General features: G+C 44.3%; 1 protein-coding gene across 2 annotated transcripts in view; it reads right to left on the bottom strand.

The window, feature by feature from the left end:
* Positions 1–18,610, bottom strand: part of LOC134342897 (piezo-type mechanosensitive ion channel component 2-like) — a 240,104-nt gene extending 221,494 nt beyond the window's left edge. The window contains exon 1 of one of the 2 annotated variants that reach the window (XM_063041568.1): positions 18,197–18,610. In XM_063041568.1, coding sequence (XP_062897638.1) covers positions 18,197–18,260 — 64 coding nt within the window. In that variant the 5' untranslated portion in view covers positions 18,261–18,610. The remainder of the gene's footprint in view (positions 1–18,196) is intronic. The other variant, XM_063041569.1, reaches the window with a different exon arrangement.
* Positions 18,611–21,343: the final 2,733 nt, after the last annotated feature.

Below are 21,343 nucleotides of genomic sequence, written 5' to 3'. Positions count from 1 at the left end.
ACAGGACTCCTATGATGCACACTCCACATTTTAAGAACAGCTTCTTCCCCACCCCCCACCATCAGATTTCTGAACAGTCCTCGAAACCAGGAACACTGCCTCACTCTTCCTCTTTTGCACTATTGACTTATTATTGTGACTTAATAGCAATATTTCACGACTTGTACTTTACTGCTGCCACAAACAACAAAAATTTAATGACACCTGCCAGCGATAATAAACCTGATTCCGATAACTTTCAAACTGTTCTTGTAAAAGGTGAGGGAAACAAATAAATAAAGAAAGTACAGGGGCAAGGTGGCGAGGTAGTTAGCGCCACACTACTGCTGTAAGGTCGGGGTTCGATTCTTGCTGTTGTTGACGAGGTGTTTGTATGTTCTCCTCGTGACCGCATGGGTTTCCTCTGAATGCTTTGGTTTCCTCCCACAGTCCAGAGGGTTAGTGAGTGCCAGCATACGACGTTGGCATTGGAAGCGTGGCAAAACTTGGCACAATCCTCGGTGATTTGATTTGATGCGAACAAATTACACTGTTTGTTTCGATGTAGGTATCACAAAACAAAGCCAGTCTTTAAGATTAACGGGATAACCAGACACAGCAGAAAACCATGCAGACTAGTGCAGAAAACCAAAACAATGGATGTGGCATGCGTGAAGAAATTGTAAGGCACTCTCCTGCAGCGGGTGGGTCAGTAGGAGCACCCAGCAAGGCAGGCCGGCAGCCAGCAGTGTCAGAGACGCCGAGAACAAACGTGAAGGGAATAACAGAAGTCATGGGTTGGCTGACACCAAGGCTCAACGCGGGCAGGCCCCTGGGAAGCTGGAAACTAGAGAACGAAGAAAGTGAACAATGGGTAAGTGGAGAAGAAAAAGGGGGAAGCAAAATAAATGAGGATAATGACCAGATACACAGTAGCAGCTGGTCCAGGCCCTGTTGATTCCTACCCTGCGTGCCCCCCGCTCCCCCAAGCCCCCTTAAGAAAGTGGGACTTACATGATTACCACTCTGGCATTATTACAATGACGACGAACACATTCTGCAGCATGTAAGGATGTAATGTTTATTTAGCTGATAACCTTTCAAGCCAAACTCTAACATTGTTACCCTTTCCTCAATACTGCCACAGCATCCTACTTATACACAACGTGTTTCACTGGGAGTTAGCCCTCCTTGGCACATCTGATGTTAAAAGCCCTGCTCCAATCCTCAGTGGCTTGAGGACCCCACTCGTCCTAAACCTTCCTGGGCAACCTCTAACCTGCAACCCCTCCACCAATATTGTCCCAATGCAACCCACTAGTCACATCCAACTAACTCTACCCCCTTCACCCTGCCTCGACACAATGCTGGAAAGACTCAGATCAGGCAGCATCCAGAGAGGTAGAAACAGTGTTAACATTTCAAGTGGAAGACCTTTCATCAGAACTAGAACCGTAAGAAAACAAGTGAGTTTTGAGTTGCAGAGCACAAAGGGGATCTCTATGATTGTCCAAGGTCATCCAATTGAACATCACAGGTGCTCTGTTCCCTCCTACGGTTGCAGGTAGATACAAGATTCCCACACTCAACCTCAGCCTTTCTTTCCTCCCCTCTCTGTTCAGCTGCCTCCAAGCTTCAACATGAAAAGCCCTCACACCTGACAGAAAGTATAATTGGAGTTGAAAGCACACTGATTCGCTGATCAGTGATCTGAAAGCTAATGGTTTCAGTTAGAATACACTTGCTGCCAAATGCAACATTTCCTCTGAAAAGGTGCAGGGAGATACTGATTTATTTGCGGCGTATTGATCAACACTAATAAAGCTCATTGAGGAAATGGAGATTGGTAAGGCGGGCAGGGTGTGAGTGTCTATTGTATTACCATGAGAGTTTGAAAGATTCTGAAAACAGGACCAATGCCAAAATGGTAATAAATGTCTCAATTGCAATGGGAGGTGAAAGATGGACTGTAAAGTATAATATATTGTAGAGAGTGCCTTGCATCCTATAGATGGTGCGAGCATTTGGACGTGGAACAAGGATGTGAAAAGGGGGCAAATTTGAGTCTGGCCACGGCCATCCCCCATCATCATCAGCTCCAAATCCTGGAAATGCCTCCTTAACAGTTTGGGAGCACTCTTACCAGAAGAACCACATTGGTTCAAGAAGATGACTCACCATCACTTTCTCAAGGCCAGGTAGGCAACCTGAAAAATGCATCAATAGAGAAAACCCAGTGAAATGGTCTGACCTGACCTGGGTGAAGTCACCGGAGACTCATCCAGGCAAGTGATGAGCAGTCCAACACAATCCTGGCTTGAGCCTTTAATGAAGGAGATGCTTTTTCAGTCGAGAGACTAGCTGCCTAGTCCAGTGTGTCCCCCTCTGTCATTGTGTCAGCTTTGGTAGAGTTAACTCTGCTCAATACCGATGGTGAGATGATGTTGACCGTCCTTGCCTGAAAAGGTTATTATCTGTAATAAGTTTATTGGACCAACTTGCACTCTTACTGGTAGTCTCTCATTGACAATGTCATTACTGGAGTAACAAATCAAAGTGATTACTGCAAGATCAGCGGTAAATGCTTCACTCTAATGTTATGATGGAGATGGAGAGGGAGGTTTAACAACACAGCCCTGTGGGATCCAACAGGGTCATAATAATTGTTTTTCAACAACGTATCATCAGTCTTCGCATCAAATACTATATATCAGACTCTTTATCCATCATCTTAAATTCTGAGGTGTATACAGATTAAAACAAATTGGTGAAATGGCTTATTATTGTTGTATGTACCAAGGTGCAGCGAAAAATCTGTCTTGCATACTATTCATTCAGATCAATTTATTGCACAGTGGATTAAGGCACTACAAGGTAAAACAATAACAGAACGCAGAATAAAGTGTTAAAGTTACAGAGACCGTGTAGTGCAGGTAAACAAGAAGGTGCAAGGTTATTACGAGGTGTGGCGCGTGGCCGAGTGGTTAAGGTGTTGGATTAGCGATCTGAAGGTCGTGAGTTCGAGCCTCAGCCGAAGCAACGTGTTGTGTCCTTGAGCAAGGCACTTAACCACACACTGCTCCAGTCCACCCAGCTGAAAATGGGTACCAGCAAAATGCTGGGGGTTAATCTCGTGATAGACCGGCGTCCTATCCGGGGGGGGGAGTCTCGTACTCTCAGTCGCTTCACGCCATGGAAACTGGCATAAGCACTGGCCTGATGAGCCTATGAGGCTCGGGACAGACTTTAACTAACTTTATTACGAGGTAGATTGAGGTTCCTGATATTAGGGAGCTGTTTAAATAACCTTATAACAGTGGGCTAAAAGCCGAGCTTGAGTCTGGTGATATGTGCTTTTAGGCTTTTGTATCTCCTGCCTGATGAGGCAGGGGAGACGAGCGAGTATCTGGGGTGTGCAAGGTCTTTGGTTATGCTGCTTGCTTTACTGAGGCAAACAGAAATGTAGACAGCCCATGGAGGGGAGGCTTTGTTGTCAGAACACATAAAATCGACATAACGTCTCTTTTACTCCTTTACATTTGTACCTGCCTGGGTTTTCAGAATCAGAACCAGATCTATTATCACTGAGTTATATGACATGAAATGTGTCGTTTTGTAGCAGCATACAGTGCAAAGACATTAAATTTCTATAAATTACAAAAAATTAAAGATTAAAAATAAAAAATTGCAAAACCAAAGGAATAACAAGGTAGCATTCATGGACCATTCAGATGACGGAGGGAAAGTATCTGTTTCCCAATCACTGAGTGCGGGTCTTCAGGATCCTATACCTTCTCCCCGCTGGCAGTAACATGAATCTTTTAACATAAAATTTAAAAGGATAATGCTTTGGACATTTGTTGTTTCCAAATAATTATGACATCTTACTGAATGGAAAACACAGCTAAAATATATATGCTCCAACAGCCCAGTTAACGAAACGTTCCTGTTCAGTTCATGCACATGCTCAGTCCTCACCATTACATAAAAATCAGTTCAAATCCGTGGCTAGGTTTCTATTAGTTATGGCTCAGGCATAGAACTCTGACCTCTGAGCACAGGGTTAAAAGCCTAGACTCACTTCCGGAGACCTAACCATGTGGTCTGGACTGACACTCCACTTACTCTTGCCCACACTGCGCCAGAATATGTGGTTCCTGGATCAGCCTCTACGGCTGGCTGAGGTCCCACCAATAGACAACCCCTTAGGAGAACAACATACTTGACTCGAGTGATCGCACTACCTCTACAGTGCAGAAGTAAGCACTGAGACATCTTTTAGATCAGACATTGCACCAATCCCATTGTTCAGGGGATCCAATTGGTCAAATGGCTTGTTCTGAAAGAACAAGTCATCATTATTCTCATATATCATTAATTATTATATGTTATTATTTCTTCCTATTAATATTTACCTCTCTACCAGCATAAAAAATCACAAATAAAAACAGAAAGATTCTATGGAAAGAGAAAGAACCAATCTAAGTAAATGCACAAGAATGTCACCAAATCAATCAACGAGAATTCAGAAGAAAGTCCTTTGTTTAGAGAGTGGTAAGAGTCAGGAAGTTTATTGGATGGATAATTGAGAGAGTTAAAGAGAATCTGGATAAACATATGAAAGAGGTGGGGGATTTTATCTTGGTCTCCTTCAGGTTTCTGAGTTTTCTTTCTTGTTGCCGATGGGGTGGTTGGAGATTTGGACTCTTTATGGGCAATATGTTAGTTTTTGTGCGAGGGAGAGATTGGGGATTTGGGTTGGGGATCTGATGTCTTTGTGGGCATTATGTTAGTTTTTGTGCGAGGGAGGGATAATATTTGGGGTCTGATGTTCTTGTTGGTGTTTTTCCGTGGGAGGGATCTGTATTTTGTGTGTGAGAGAGGGGGTTGGGGGTTTGATGTTATTGTCACTGCTTTTTTTTCCCTTGTGGGTGATATGCTATTTTTTGGCGAGGAAGGGATTGGAGGGCTTGGGGTTTGATGTTCTAGCTGCTGTTTTCTGGGTGGGTGATCTGTTAGCTTTGTGTGAGGGAGGGATTGCAGGGTTGGGGTTTGTCAGTTTCTATTTCTTTTGCAATTTAATCGGGGGGGGGGTTGATGTTTTCTCTTCCAAAGACTTCCGTGTTTTTTTTTGTATTTCCTGGCTCTCTAGAAAAGACAAATCTCAGAGTTGTATTCTGCATACATACTTTGATAATATAATGAACCTTTGAACCTTTGAGTCTAGTGGGGAGCACATATAGCAACGGGAGTAGAAATACTGAAGTAGATCTGAATTCTCTCACTTTGCTCTCTGCAGGAATATGAACCTGGCTGAAACACCTACATTACAGCACACACAATACTGGTTAAACTGAAGGCCGTTGATGGTAAAGTTCTTTAGAATATCAAAACAATGTATAAACTTCCCACGTCTGGGAACAGGCTCAAGTTAAACGCTTTATTCGGAAAACAAATAAAAATTCTAAGGTTGACAAAATGATGGATTTGATTACTTAATTCTAAAATGTCCAATGCTTTTCTTTATGAAATTTGATATTTAAAAAGTTTGGCTATTGAGGTAATAATTGTTGAGTCAATATGTTTTCACAAAATATTGAGTGATTCATGATTTAAAAAGTAATGGTTTGAACCTTCCTGGAAAAAGACAGGGTCTTCACTGTTTCTAATCTGTGAATCAGTCAGCAAGTTCAGGCCAAAGAAGTCCACCAGCTCTGAGCTGCCCATAAGCTGCTAATGGAGTCACGTCTCGTGACTGTTCATCTTTGGCCATCTGATTATCTTTGTAAGTTGCCAGCTTTGCATTTAAAAGAATGAAGTGTGCTGCAAAATTATTGAACTACTTAGCAACAAAACCACCCTTTTAATAATGTGACAATCGCTAATGTAATTCTAATCAAAAACAAATTAAATTATTCAGTCTTGTTGTTACATGCATTAAGTTGTTCCTAGCAAATAAAAAAAAGTAGTTCTATTTGCCCTTTCAGGGAATTTTCTGATGACACCATCCACTCTCAGCAAACAGTTTGTCAAACAAGATAAAAGCAAGAGAATGAGAGAACATTGGGAATAGTCAACAGGTCAGGCAGCGTCTGTAGAGAAAGGTGCTGCTGCCAGATCAGCTGGAAACTTGCAGCATTTTGTTTTTTATTTCACATCTGCAGCTTCTGCAGTATTTTGCTTTTGTATCACTGTAGGGCAAAATGCAGTAGAATGTATGTAGCCCTCTTAGACAAATAGAGGGCTATGTGGTAGGGTAATTCTAGGTAGTTTCTAGAGTAGGTTACATGGTCGACACAACGATGTGCTATGGATTTCTATGTTCTATGTTCAAATTAATTCACCCAGAAAGCAGTCTAAAATGCAGAGGAAACATAATCTGCAGCAATTTTTCCCAATAAAAGCTGAGTTTTTTTTTCTCCAGAGAATGCATGCTGTATGTGAATAGTTACAAACAATTTAAGAACATAAAACCATTCAGTTGCTAAAATGTGGCATTGAGTTCAAGAGTTGGGAAGTTATGTTGCAGCGTTATAAAACTCCAGCATCAAGGAGAATTGCATTCAGTTTTGGTTGCCCCTGTACAGGAAGGATGTGGAAGCTTTGGAGACGGAGCAGAAGTGGTTTACTAAGAAGTTGCCTGGATTAGAAGGCAGGTACTATGAGGAGAGATTAGATAAACCAGGGTTGTCTTCTCTTGAGTGGCAGAGGCTGTGAGGAGACTTGACAGAAGTTTATGACTATGAGAGGCATAGATAGGGTAGACAGCTGTACCTTCTTCTCAGGGTCAAACTGTCTAATACTAGAGAGTATGTATTTAACATGTGGGGTGGGGTAAATCTAAAGGAGATACGAGAAACAAGTTTCATTATTATTTAACATTGAGTAGTGGGTGCCTGGAATATGCTGCCATTGGAGGCTGAGGAGGCAAATATGACTGAGATGTCTAAGAGGCTCTTAGATAGGCACATGAATACGGAGAACAAGGACATTGTGAGGACAGAAAAGTACTGGCTTAATTAGGCATTTAGTTACTAGTTTAAATAGCTTTTCACAACAGGGTCTGTTTCTGTTTCTGTGCTGTACTGTTCTGTTTCCCCTCAGTCCCATACATTTCACTTCCCGGGCATGGTTTACATCTTAAAATAAGCTTGTTTATGAAGGGCCATCAACCTGAAGGGTTAACTTGGTTTTTCTATCCACAGAAACTGCCAAACGTCCAGAGTATTTTCTATTCTGATCTGTTATTACTACAGCTCCTGTAAATACAGTTTTCTGCTTGATTCAACCTCCCTCTTTGTTCCTTTTTTTTCTGCTCACAATTCTCAAAGCAAATTGATAAAAGAAAAAGACCACTGTCACTGCCATTAAGGTCCCAAATGCCTGTCTTCATGGCAGCTTTGCTAGCCTCTAGCCATTGCTTTGGGAGAAGCAAGTGGCAGAAGGATCGGATCACCTCCTAAACTGCCCACGTTGGCGTCATCAGCCAACAAACCAGTGTGGAAGCAAGTCACTCTTGATCCCAAGGGACTGAGAGAGGAGACGACACAGCGTCTGTATTCATGGGAATCAATACCTGAGATAATGTATGCAGGATAAAGCTAATTTTGTAGATCACTGACTACACAGAGAGCCACTATCACTCTACCAATGAGGCAGTTGTCTCATGGTCTGCCAGGAGGCGATAACAGTGAAAGTATTAAACAAACTACATTGTTTTTATGTAAATGAAATAGATAGAAAACTCCTCGATTCACATTGAGATAACTCTAGTTCATTATCGTATAAGATAATAAGATATAGGAGCAGAATTAGACCATTTGACCTATCAAGTTTGCTCCACCATTTCATCATGGCTGATCCATTTTTCCTCTCAGCTCCAATCTCCTGCCTTCTCCCCATATCCCTTCATACCCTGACCAATCAAGAACCTATCAACATCTGCCCTAAATATACCCAATGACTTGGCCTCAACAGCTACCTGTGGCAAAGAATTCCACAGATTCACCACTCTCTGGCTAAAGAAACTCCTCCTCATCTCCAATCTAAAAGGATGCCCTTCTATTCTGAGAATGTGTCCTCTGGTCTTAGACTCTCCCATCATTAGAAACACCCTCTCCACAATAACTCTATTGAGGCCTTTCACCATTCGATATGTTACAATTAGGTCACCTTTCATTCTTCTGAATTCCAGTGACTACTGGACCAAGAGCCATCAATCACTCTTCATATGACAAGCCATTCAATCCTGGAATCATTTCTGTGAACCTCTTTTGAACAATCCGCAGAGTCTGCACATGCTTTCTAAGCATATGGAGGGAGGAGAAGATGGCGGCACGACGCAGCGCGCGCGGCCATTTCGAATGAATATCGATATGTGTAACTAGGGGTGCTGTGCATCAATCCGGATTTCATGGGGACAGCTGTGAAAGCGCAGACGAACATCTGGAGTAACTTCTGAAATGCCCGCTTCGCTGCCGCTGCTACTGTGCGATTGAGAATCTCCGAGGACGAAGGCCCCAAATCCTCGGCTTTGCATATCGCCTGTTGCCGGGGCCGGGGTCGAAACGCTTGGCAGAGATGGTGCTCAGTGTCGGAGAGGTGGTCGGAGGCTCGGAGTTTTTCGGACTGTGGTCAGATGCTTCCGGGACGCTGCATCGGCAAGTTGGCGGCGCTGGGGGTTTACTCTGTGCGTGAGATGATGGGACTTTCGAGAGAATTTAAGACTTTTACTGTGCCATGGTCTGTTCTTATCAAATTATGATATTGCTTTTCACTGTTGTAACTATATGTTATAATTATGTGGTTTATGTTAGTTTTTAAGTCAGTTTGTCATGTGTTTTTGTGATATCATTCTGGAAAAACATTGCATCATTTCTTAATGCATGCATTACTAAATGACGATAAAAGGGGACTGCGTGTCCTCATAACCATAAATAAATAAAAGGCCAAAAACTGCTCACAAAACTCCAAGTGAGGCCTCCCCAGTGCTTTCTAAAGCCTCAGCATTACAATACTGCTTTTAAGTTCTAGTCCTCTTGAAATGACTGCAAAAATCACCTTTGCCTTCCTTACCACCGACTCAACCTGCAAATTAATCTTTAGGGAATCCTGTACAGAACTCCCAAAACCTTTGTGCCTCAGATATTTAAATTTCATCTCCATATAGAAAATAGATTACCCTGTTACTTTTTCTCACAAAGGGCATGACTATACACTTCCCAACACTGTATTCCATCTGCCACTTCTTTGCACATTCTCCTAATCAATCTAGCCTCTCTACTTCCTAAAAACTATCTGCCCCTCCATATATCTCCATGTCGTCCGCAAAATTTGCAACGAAACCATCAATTCCATTATCCAAGTCATTGACATATAACGTAAAAAGAAGCGGTCCCAAAACAGACTCCTGTGGAACACCACTAGTCACCGGCAGTCAACCAGAAAGGATTCCTTTACTCCCACTCTTTGCCTCCTGCCAGCCAGCCACTTATTTATCAATGCTAGAATCTTTCCATGGGCTCTTAACTTTTTAAGCAACCTCACATGTGGCACCTTGTCAAAGTCCTACTGAAAACCCAAGCACACAACATAAACTGATTCTCCTTTGTTTATCCTAGAAACATAGAAAACCTACAGCACAATACAGGCCCTTCAGCCCACAAAGTTGTGCCAAACATTTTCCCACCTTAGAAATATCTAGTTACCCATAGCCCTCTACTTTTCTAAGCTCCATGTACCAATCCAAAAGTCTCTTAAAAGAAGCTATCATATCCGCCTCCACCACCGTTGCCAGCAGCCCATTCCACCCACTCACCACTCTCTGAGTAAAAAACTTGCCCCTGACATCTCCTCTGTACCTACTCCCCAGTACCTTAAACCTGAGCCCTCTTGTGGCAGCAATTTCAGCCCTGGGAAAAAGCCTCTGACTATTCACACAATCAATGCCTCTCATCATCTTATACACCTCTATCAGGTCACCTCTCATCCTCCGTCACCCCAAGGAGAAAAGGCCGAGTTCACTCAACCTGTTTTCATAAGGCATGCTCCCCAATCCAGGCAACATCCTTGTAAATCTCCTCTACACCTTTTCTATGGTTTCCACATCCTTCCTGTAGTGAGGCGACCGGAACTGAGCACAGTACTCCAAGTGGGGTCTGACCAGGGTCCTATATAGCTGCAACATTACCTCTTGGCTCTTAAGTTCAATCCCATGGTTGATGAAGGCCAATACACCGTATGACTTCTTCACCACAGAGTCAACCTGCACAGCTGCTTTGAGCGTCAGACCCCAAGATCCCGCTGCCAAGAGTCTGACCATTAATACTATATTCTGCCATCATATTTGACCTACCAAAATGAACCACTTCACACTTATCTGGGTTGAACTCCATCTGCCATTTCTCAGCCCAGTTCTGCATCCTATCAATGTCCCACTGTAACCTCTGACAGCCCTCCACACAGTCCACACCCCCAATCATTGTGTTATCAGCAAACTTACTAACCCATCCCGCCGCTTCCTCATCCAGGTCATTTATAAAAATCACGAAGAGTAAGGGTCCCAGAACAGATCCCTGAGGCACACCACTGGTCACCGACCTCCATGTAGAATACAACCCATCTACAACCACTCTTTGCCTTCTGTGGGCAAGCCAGTTCTGGATCCAGAAAGCAATGTCCTCTTGGATCCCATGCCTCCTTACCTTCTCAATAGCCTTGCATGGGCTACCTCATCAAATGCCTTGCTGAAATCCATATACACTACAACTACTGCTCTTCCTTCATCAATGTGTTTAGCCACATCCTCAAAAAATTCAATCAGGCTCGTAAGGCACGACCTGCCTTTCACAAAGCCATGCTGACTATTCCTAATCATATTATATGTCTCCAAATGTTCATAAATCCTGCCTCTCAGGATCTTCTCCATCAACTTACCAAACACCGAAGTAAGACTCACTGGTGTATAATTTCCTGGGCTATCTCTACTCCCTTTCTTGAACAATGGAACAACATCTACAACCCTCCAATCCTCCGGAACCTCTCCCGTCCTCATTGATGATGCAAAGATCATCGCTAGAGGCTCAGCAATCTCCTCCCTCGCCTCCCACAGTAGCCTGGGGTACATCTAATCCGGTCCTGGTGAGTTATCCAACTTGATGCCTTCCAAAACCTCCAGCACATCCTTTTTCTTAATATCTACATGCTCAAGCTTTTCAGTCTGTTGCAAGTCATCACTACAGTCCCCAAGATCCTTTTCCACAGTGAATACTGAAGTAAAGTATTCATTAAGTGCCTCTGCTATTTCCTCCAGTTCCATACACACTTTCCCACTGTCACACTTGATAGGTCCTATTCTTTCACATCTTATCCTCTTGCTCTTCACATACTTGCAGAAATCCTTGGGGTTTTCCTTAATCCTACCCGCCAAGGCCTTCTCAGGCCCCTTCTGGGTCTCCTAATTTCCTCCTTGAACTCCTTCCTGTTAGCCTTATAATCTTCTAGATCTCTAACATTACCTAGTTCTCTGAATCTTTCGTAAGCTTTGCTTTTCTTCTTGATTAGATTTACTACAGCCTTTGTACACCATGGTTCCTGTACCCTACCATAACCTCCCTGTCTCATTGGAACATACCTATGCAGAACTCCACACAAATATCCTCTGAACATTTGCCACATTTCTTCCGTACCTTTCCCTGAGAACATTTTTTCCCAATTTAAGCTTCCAACTTCCTGCCTGATAGCCTCATAATTCCTCTTACTTTAATTAAATGTTTTTCTAACTTGTCTGTTCCTATCTCTCTTCAATGCTGTTGTAAAGGAGATAGAATTATGATCACTATCTCCAAAATGCTCTCCCACTGAGAGATCTGACATCTGACCAGGTTCATTTCCCAATACAAAATCAAGTACAGTCTCTCTTGTAGGCTTATCTACATATTGCATCAAGAAACCTTCCTGAACACACCTAACCAACTCCACCCTATCTAAACCCCTTGCTCTAGGGAGATGCCAATCAATATTTGGGAAATTAAAAACTCCCATCACAACAACTCTATTATTATTACACCTTTCCAGGATCTGTTTCCCTATCTTCTCCTCGATATCCCTGTTACTATTGGGCAGCCTATATAAAACACCCAGTAGAGTTATTGACCCCTTCCTGTTCCTAACCTCCACCCACAGAGACTCCGTAGACAATCCCTCCATGACGTCCACCTTTTTTGCTATCTCTGATAAACAGTGTCATGCCCCCACCTCTTTTGCCTCCCTCCCTGTCCTTACTGAAACATCTAAAACCCGGCACCTGAAGTAACCATTCCTGTCCCTGAGCCACCTCAGTCTCTGTAATGGCCACCACATCAAAGCTCCAAGTACTGATCCACGCTCTAAACTCATCCACTTTGTTCACAATACTCCTTGTGTTAAAATAGACACATCTCAAACCGTCGGTCTGAGCATGTCTCTTCTCTATCATCTGCCTATCCTCCCTCACACACTCTCCTAGCTTTCTCTATTTGTGAGCCAACTGCCTCTTCCCCAATCTCTTCAGTTTGGTTCCCACCCCAAAACAATTCAAGTTTAAACTCTCTCCAGTAGCCTTAGCAAACCGCCCCCCCCAACAAGGATATTGGTCCCCCTTGGATTCAAGTGCAACCCGTCCTTTTTGTACAGGTCATACCTGCCCCAAAAGAGGTCCCAATGGTCCAGAAATCTGAATCCCTGCCCCTGGTCCAATCCCTCAGCCATACATTTACCCTCCACCTCATCCTATTCCCATATTCACTGTCATGTGGCACAGGCAGTAATCCTGAGATTACTACCTTTGCGGTCCTGCTTCTCAACTTCCTTCCTAACTCCCTGTCGTCTGTTTTCAGGACCTCTTCCCTTTTCCTACCTATGTCATTGGTACCAATATATATCACAACCTCTGGCTGTTCTCCCTCCCACTGCAGGATATCATGGACGCGATCTGAAACATCCCAGACCCTGGCACCTGGGAGGCAAACTACCATCCGAGTTTCTTTCCTTCATCCACAGAATTGCCTGTCTGACCCCTTAACTATAAAGTCCCCTATCACTGCTTCCTTTCCCTACCCTTCTGAGCCACAGGGCCCCAAAACCACAACCTTAACAATCAACTCCAACATTTTCCCAACCACTGAGGTCAGACTAACTGGTCTATAATTTCTTTTCTTCTGCCTCTCTGCCTTCTTGAAGAGTGGAGCGACATTTGCAATTTTCCAGTCTTCCAGAAACATTCCAGAATCTAGTGATTCTTGAAAGATCATTACTAATGCCTCCACAATCTCTTCAGCCATCTCTTTCAGAACTCTGTGGTGAACACCATCTGGTCCAGGTGACTTATCTACCTTCAGACTTTTCAGTTTCCCAAGTACCTTCTCCCTAGTAATGGCAACTTCACACACTTCTCACTCCTGACACTCTCGAACTTCCACGATACTACTACTGTCTTCCACAGTGAAGACTGATGCAAAATATTTACTCAGTTTCTCCGCCGTTTCCTTGAACCCATTACTACCTCTCCAGCATTGTTTTCCAGCGGTCTGATATCCACTCTCACCTCTCTTTTACACTTTATGTATCTGAAGAAACTTTTGGTATCCTCTTTAATATTATTGGCTAGCTTACTTTCCTATTCCATCTTTTCCCTTTAATGATTTTTAGTTTCCTTCTGCTGGTTTTTAAAAGCTTCTCAATTCTCTAACTTCCCACTAATTTTTGCTCTATTGTATGCCCTGTCTTTCACTTTGAGATTGTATAGCCAAGAAGACTGTAGTCACGATTCTTATAGTGTTCTGAGTGAGCACCAGCAGGGAGTGAAAGAGTTGAATGAAATTAAGCTCAATCCAGGGTTTGCTTTTAACAAGTTGGACCTCAACTAAAGGGAGAGAGAGGAGAAGGAAAACAAACAAACAACAAAACAAAGGAGAAACAGTGATTCTGCATGGGTGGCGTATTGTAACCCAGGGGTGGCTTCACCCGGTTCCATTGCAAGAGAGGTATATGTGTTACAAACGTAGAAGCAGCAATAGTATTTCCCAGAGAAATTCCCCAGGATCATGTGCCAAGAAATGTCTCTCGTCTGTACAGTGCCATAAAGAAGTTACAAAGTGTATTCTCAACCTAAGCTACACTCAACTACATTCTTTAATAGAAGCTCGAGGAATGATGAAACCAAATCACAGAGATACTAGTTTCCTCAGAGCTTTGCAGGTATCCTGTTCTAAACGTCTACCGGAGAGTGCCAAATACATTCATAAAGATGGAGGCAAGTTCAGAACACCTAATTCCATGTTCTGCAGGTGAGCCTTTCAAATATAATCACAAATAAAACTATTCACAAATTCACTGAAGCTCAAAACTTTTCAACATACAGTGTTATAAATCAAAAGAACCCTTCAAATGGCAGATCACTACTTGTCACATCAACTTCAATTCTACAAAAATGCTAAACTTGGACAAACACAAGAGATTTTGCAGATGACAGAAATCCAAAGTAGCAGACACAAAATGCTGGAGGAAATTCAGCAGGTCAGGCAGCATTTACGCAGATGAATAAACAGTCAATATATTGAGCTGAGGCCCTTCATCTGGACTTCAATCAGGATCAGGAATTTGGACATTCTAATTTCCTTAGAAGTTCTCCAAAAAGAAAAAAAAACAAACGAACAGTTCAAGGCAACATATTCAGTGGTGACATTTTACTGAGTGAGGCTACTACGTTTTCTTGTGTAAATTGTTGTGGGCAAGGCAAAAGTAACAATTCCTGCTTAGCAATGAATCCCAGTGCCTATAATTTGTTAAGTTGCGACACTGATATGCATGTGACATATCATAGGAAGGTAGTCAGGAATAAGCATAAAGAGAGGTAAGGCCAAAAAAACAAGGACAGGTGCTTTAAGATATATATCACAATAGTGTCAGACTGGTAGCCAACATACCAGAAGTATAACAGGGAACACAACAGGATACCGATACAGAGATCAGTGACACTCCCTAGTTTTAATGAAAGTTGGCAACCTGAAAACTTATTTCTGATTCTCTCTCGGCAGACCTTTACATTTCCAGCATTTTCAGTTCAGATTGCCAACAAATGCAGACTTATTTTCCTGCGCTGGAAGTAGAGGTCTGGACACTTACAGAAGACATAAGATTTATTTTTATTTTAGAGATACAGCGCTGGCCCAATGAGCCACACTGCCCAGCAACCACCTATTTAACCTTCGCCTAATCACAGGACAATTTACAATGACCAATAACCTACTAACCCCTACATCTTTGGAATATGAGAGGGAACTGGAGCACCCGGAGGAAACACGTTCTCGGGGAGAAATGTAAAAACTGACAGAGGATGTCGGAGTTGAGCTCCGAATTCTGATACCCTGTGTTTAATAGTGTCGCACTAACTGCATTGCTACTGTGGTGCCCAGTATGGCATAAGTCGGCTAGGACAAGGTGAAGTAGTTGAGCCGAAAACTTGGTTTGGACTTCACCAACAGGCAAGGACAGAACTAGACAATAATGGATCTAGGACGAATCACAAGAGAAAATCTGCAGATGCTGTAAATCAAGGTAATACACACAAAATGCTGGAGGAACTCAGCAGGTCAGGCAGCATCTATGGAAAAGTGTAAACAGTTGATGTTTCGGGCCGACTCTTCATCAGGACTGGAGAAAGGAGATGAGGAACTAGGTGATTGCTGGTGTCAGAAGGGATCGGAGTTGGAACTTCAAGAAGCACTGACATTTAAAGTGACTTCTTTGTGATCAAACACACACTGATAAACTTACACTGCAATGTTAGCACCAAAGAGATTTTATGTACTGCATTCCATTTGCCCCTGATATCATGATTTTTTAATACTGAGCTGCCTTATTGCTCATTTCCACTTTATTATTAAATTATGATGAATTTTTCACCCTCTCTCTTTATGAGAATTATTTACAATTACTACCGCACTTTCTGCTTCTGCCTTCAGGGGAATTTTCAATATTCTAATTCCAATCCATGGAATTCTCTGCACTACATGGGACACAGCAATAGGTCACTCTCCTGTCAGAACCATCCTCCTGCATCAAACCCAAATCACTTGAAAATATCCAAAGTCTTATTAATTTTTCTCTTGAATATACTCAGTGACTGAATCCTAACGATGCCCTACCCTTTGACTGAAGAAATTTCTTCTCATCACTGCCATGAATGATTGGTTGTACATCTGCAGACACCGACCCATGGTTTCAGATACAATGATCAGCAGACACATCATCTCTTCAACTGCCTGGCAGAGATTTTAATCCGGCTACCTCTCACTCTTCTAATCTCAATGGAGTATTGGGCTAGTCTGTTTAATCTCTCCTTCTGGGTCACACACCCATCCCAGTAAATCAGTCTGCAATCCCTCCTTCTCACTTGGACCCTTGAAGCGGATCTACACGTACCCACCCCACCCACCACCGGGGAGCTGAGAAACAGACCCACGCAACCCCCTGCATCTTTCGATCTTTCGCCTGGAGGCTGGAGAACGAGAGACTGCCCGTACGTGAAGATTCCATTATCATCCTGCCTTTTGTTAAAAGCAGTTTCTTCTGCCATTCCATGATTATAGAATCTCTGCAGGGCAAGGTGGAGCTGGCAGAGGGGAATGTATACTGTACAGTACCACCATTTAGTCTGGGTGCACAAACAGATTCATGAGAAGCTCCCTATTCATGGTACACATAGGTGCATACGGTATCTCTTACTGAGCCTAGACGTGGTTACGCAGAAGTAAACAATTGAAATCCAACACAAAAAGACACCAACGATCCTCCCCCTATCCCATCAATAAGTCCCCTTCTTGTTCCTTCTCATAAAATATCTTTCAGTTCACAACAGGGGGTTTCCGTCGAGCTTCAGTCACTGACAGTGGTCCCGCAAGGAATCACTGGACCCCAGAGCTATTTATGATGCCAGCCCAAAATGAGAATCAGGTGCCTCAATTAAGGCTCCCAATGGAACAAGGGGAAAAGGAATAGCCAGAAAATGGAATCCACAGACCGGACCGTGAACTGGAATGTGGACGTCACGGACCGGACCGTGACAGTCAAAGGTGTGTGAGATTGGATCAAACCACACTACAGTAATCATATGTAGTTAATGGGTGGGGAATGATGGGACGAATGGCCTTTCCTCACTCCACACTGCATCATAGGGTCAAACAGCACGGGAACAGGCCCCTCGGCCCAACTCATTCATTCAGATTAAGATCCATTTATTTATCACGTGCATGAGGAATCATGCAGTGAAATGCGTCATTTGCGTTAACATCTAACATATCCAAGGATGTGCTCGAGAAGGCCGCTGGCGTCCGCCAAACATTCTGGCGCCAAAATAACACGCCCACAGAATTCAGTAGAGCAACGCAATAACAACAACAAATAGTAACAGCAAAACAAGCCCCCCCCTTTCCGAACCTTCCACCCCCCCCACCTGCCAAGATGCCCACCGCTAATCATATTTTCCCCATATCTTCCAAAGCCTTTCCTGTCTGTCCAAATGTCTTTTAAATGTTATTAATTGTACCTACCGCAACCACTTCTTCAGCCAGCTTATTCCATATCACTTTGTGAAAACAACGCTCTTCGGGTTCCTATTAAATCTCCCCCCCCCATCTTAAAAATATGTCCTCTGGATCTTGATACACCTTTCCTGGGTAAAAAGACTACGACTTTATCCGTGTTCCTTAAGTTACCCCTCTATAAGATCACCCCTCAGTCTCCTACATTCGGAGGAATTAAAGTCCTAGGTTGCCTCTCTCTTTAACCCAGTTCCTCCAGTCCTGGCACCATCCACCTAAATATTTACCGCTTAGTGGTATCTTTCGTATAGCAGTTGACCAAAATTAATCGCGGTATTCCAAGTGAGACGCTCAAAACTCAACTGTCACAACTTCTTCAACCTGCAAATCGCAGCCTTCCGCGTAAAGCTAGTAAATGCAACAGGTCCAAGCAGGGAGCAAGATAGCCCTGTCAATTAGATTATGGGTTCGTTTGTAACAACTATCTCCGAACTACTTCCGATGTACCTCAAAACCGGAGCAGAATGACAAGCTGAACCTTGTCCTCGGAGAGCTCGGTTTGAGGTTTTGACGCGCTAAGTGCACTTCAAAACCGGCTGTGCTGTAACCCCCAGACTGAGAGAAAAAGGTGAATTTACCTGACAGGAGACAGAGTGGGAGCAGGATCCTGAAGATCAAACCGCAGGACAGTTGAGATGCCATCGCCAGGTGAGAGACATGATACGAGGAGCGACCGTGTGTCAGTCGGATCTGATTTACAGGCTCTACCACGGTTCCTGTTTGCGTTTTGGAAGAACACGGATGATCCAACGACCCCCACCCCTTCCCGTTTTCGCTTTCACCGTCCGAGCGGCTTCACAGGAGTTGTGGACGAGGTTCAGATCCTGTTACCACCTCTGCCCGCCGCCCGAAGCGGACTGCCTTTCCTTCAGTTACCTCGCTGAGAGGGAGCGGGGGCTTTATAACGCAGCCGCCGCCAGTGAAGCCAGCGTCACCACAGTCGATAAGGGGAAGAAACCCAACGCGCCCGAGGCGAGCTTGCTCCGTCGCTAGTGCTGGAGCCCCGACAAGTAGCACAAGCACCTTCCGGGGAGAGCATGTGATGTTGGTCCGCGGGGAAGCTCCCCTGCTTCGGGTTGTGGGGAGCGAGAGGAACAGGTGGCACTCGTGGGGCGGATTAAATTACCTCACATGCACGTTTAGACCTATTGCCAAGATTTTAACCACTGCCCCTCTTCTAGATTAATGAACCAGGTTTAAATCTCAATGCAAAAAAAGTTCTTGCATTTATACCTCTCCTTCACAGCCCAGTACGTCCCAGAACCTGTTTACCATCAGCCAGGCACATTTGGAAGGGTATTCACTATTACGTAGGTGGAGTGCTGTGATGACGCTGGAGGGCTGGACAAGGCGGTGTCCGAGGGTGATGGCCCGTCCCATTACTCCTCGAGTTAAAAGTAAGGGTTAGTTTGGAAGTTGAATTTATAGAATCCACTCAGAATCAGGCTTATTATCACCGACATACGTCGTGAAACCTTCCTCTCTCTAAATATATTTGTCTCCTGGCTCCGTTAGCACCTCGAGGTCGGTAGGAATAGTATTTGGCACCATACAGGAACATGCTATGCTAGATATCCAACGACAGATTTAATAACGGATTCCATTGGGAGGATTTCTCCAGGAAAGGTTGATCATCGGAATCAGATTTATTATCACGGACATGTGACGTGAAATGTGCTGTATTGCGGCAGTCCAGTGCAAAGGCATAACATTAATGTGAATGACAAGGTTAAACAAACAGTGCAACAAAGGGAATGGGTGACCAGTCAGTTCATAGGCCGTCCTGAAATCAGACGGCGGAGAGAAAGAAGCTGTTTCTGAATCAGGCTTTTCTACCTTGGTAGTAACGAGAATGTCTGTGATGGTGAGGGTCATTAGTGATGGAAACCACCTACTTGAGGCAACCCCTCTTGTGGTGGGGAGGGATGTGTCCGTGATGGAACTGGCTGAGCCATACCAGGATTTGGGAGTGATGGGTTTAAGCATCGATTTCCAGTCTTAATCTAACTAAAACCAGTTATTTAGGTAGGAATGTCTGAAGAAAATGAGGATAAAGGACGAGTTAGGTAACTAACAGCAAGCAGCCACCACTAACCAAAACAATTCTGATTTTCTCCAGACTGATCCCACACCAATAACAAACCTGAATGGTAGAAAGCTCACCAGGCGTGGAATGGTTGGGGAAATCACCGCGATGTCAACAGAGTCACACAGCAAGGAGCCACAATCAATCAGCTGCAGGGACTCAGCAGGCCAGGAAATGAATAAACGATCGACGTTTCGGGCCAACGCGCCTCTTCAGGTCTGGAAAGGAAGTGGGGCGGGGGGAATGACAGAATGAAAAGGCGGGCGATGGGGAGGATAGCTAAAAGGTGATAGATGAAGCTAGGTGGGTAGGAAAGATAAAGGGCTGAAGAGGAAGGAATCTGACAGGAGAAGAGAGTGGACCATTGGAGAGGAAGGGTCCTGGGGGGAGTGATAGGCAGGTGAGAGGACAGAGTGGGGAATAAAAGAATGGGGGGGGGGTTACCGGAATGAGAAATCGATAGTCGTGCCATCAACTCGGAGACTACACCGACGGAATTTAAGGTGTTGCTCCTCCACCCTGAGGGTGACTTTATCGTGCAACAAGAGGAGGCCATTGGCAAGCAGGTCGGAACGGGAATGGGGAATCGGAATTAAAAACTTCCGCTTTTGGGTGATAGGGCGGAGGTGCTCGACGAAGAAATTTACGTCGGGTCTCGCCAACGTAGCGGAGGCCATATCGGGAGCACCGGACACAATAGGCGACCCCAGCAGAATCGCAGGTGAAGTGTTGCCTCATCTGGAAGGACTGTTTGGGGCCCTGAATGAAGGTGGGGGAAGAGGTGTAGTGCTTTGGCCCCTTGCAGAGACGAGTGCCGGGAGGGAGTTTGGTGGCGAGAGACGAATGGACAAGGGAATCAACGGAGGGAGCAATTCCCGCAGAAAGCGGATAGGGGGAGGGAGGTAAAGACATGTTTGGTGGTAGGGTCGCGTTAAAGGTGGCGAAAGCTGCCGAGAACGATGTGTTGGATGCGGAGGCTCGTGGGATGGTAGGTAAGGCCAAGAGTAACTATCTCTGTTAAGGTGGTTGGCAGCTGGGATGAAGGCGGATGTTCGGGCAATGGAGAAGATGCGGGTGAGGGCAGCATCAATGGTGGAGGAAAGGAAAACCTTTTCTTTGAAGGAGGACATCAGAGATTCGCTTGGTCCATTTCTGACACTTGTTGTCTCGATCTCTCGTCTCCATCTCGGGAGACAAACTATCGATCGACATCTGGGAACAGACGCGGTCGAAACAAAGGAACTGAGAAAAGAGAATAACTTTTTTTTCCAGGGGTCAGGGAGGGAAGAGGTACGGCCAAGGTAACTGTGGGAATCGATAGGTTTATAAATTATGTCGATCGGCAGTTTGACTCCTGAGATGGAGACAACAGATCGAGAAAAGGAAAAGAGGTGGCGTAAGCTGTGGCGAACGATTTGGAGAAATGGACCGAGCGAATTTAAGGGCGAGTTGGCAACTAGAGGCAAAGCTGATGACATTGACGAGCTTATCAGCAAGGGTGCATGAGGCAGCACCAATGCAGTTCTCAATGCAGCGCTGGAAGAATTGGGGAGCGTTACCGGTGAAGGCTTGGAGCATGGAATGTTCTCCGTAGCCAACGAAAAGGCGGGTATAACTGGGGCCTATGCGGGTGCCTATG

Source organism: Mobula hypostoma, chromosome 2, assembly GCF_963921235.1.
Source record: "Mobula hypostoma chromosome 2, sMobHyp1.1, whole genome shotgun sequence".
Lineage (NCBI taxonomy): Eukaryota > Metazoa > Chordata > Chondrichthyes > Myliobatiformes > Myliobatidae > Mobula > Mobula hypostoma.
Note: the sequence above shows the minus strand (reverse complement) of the source record. Positions and strands in the feature narration are given on the sequence as shown.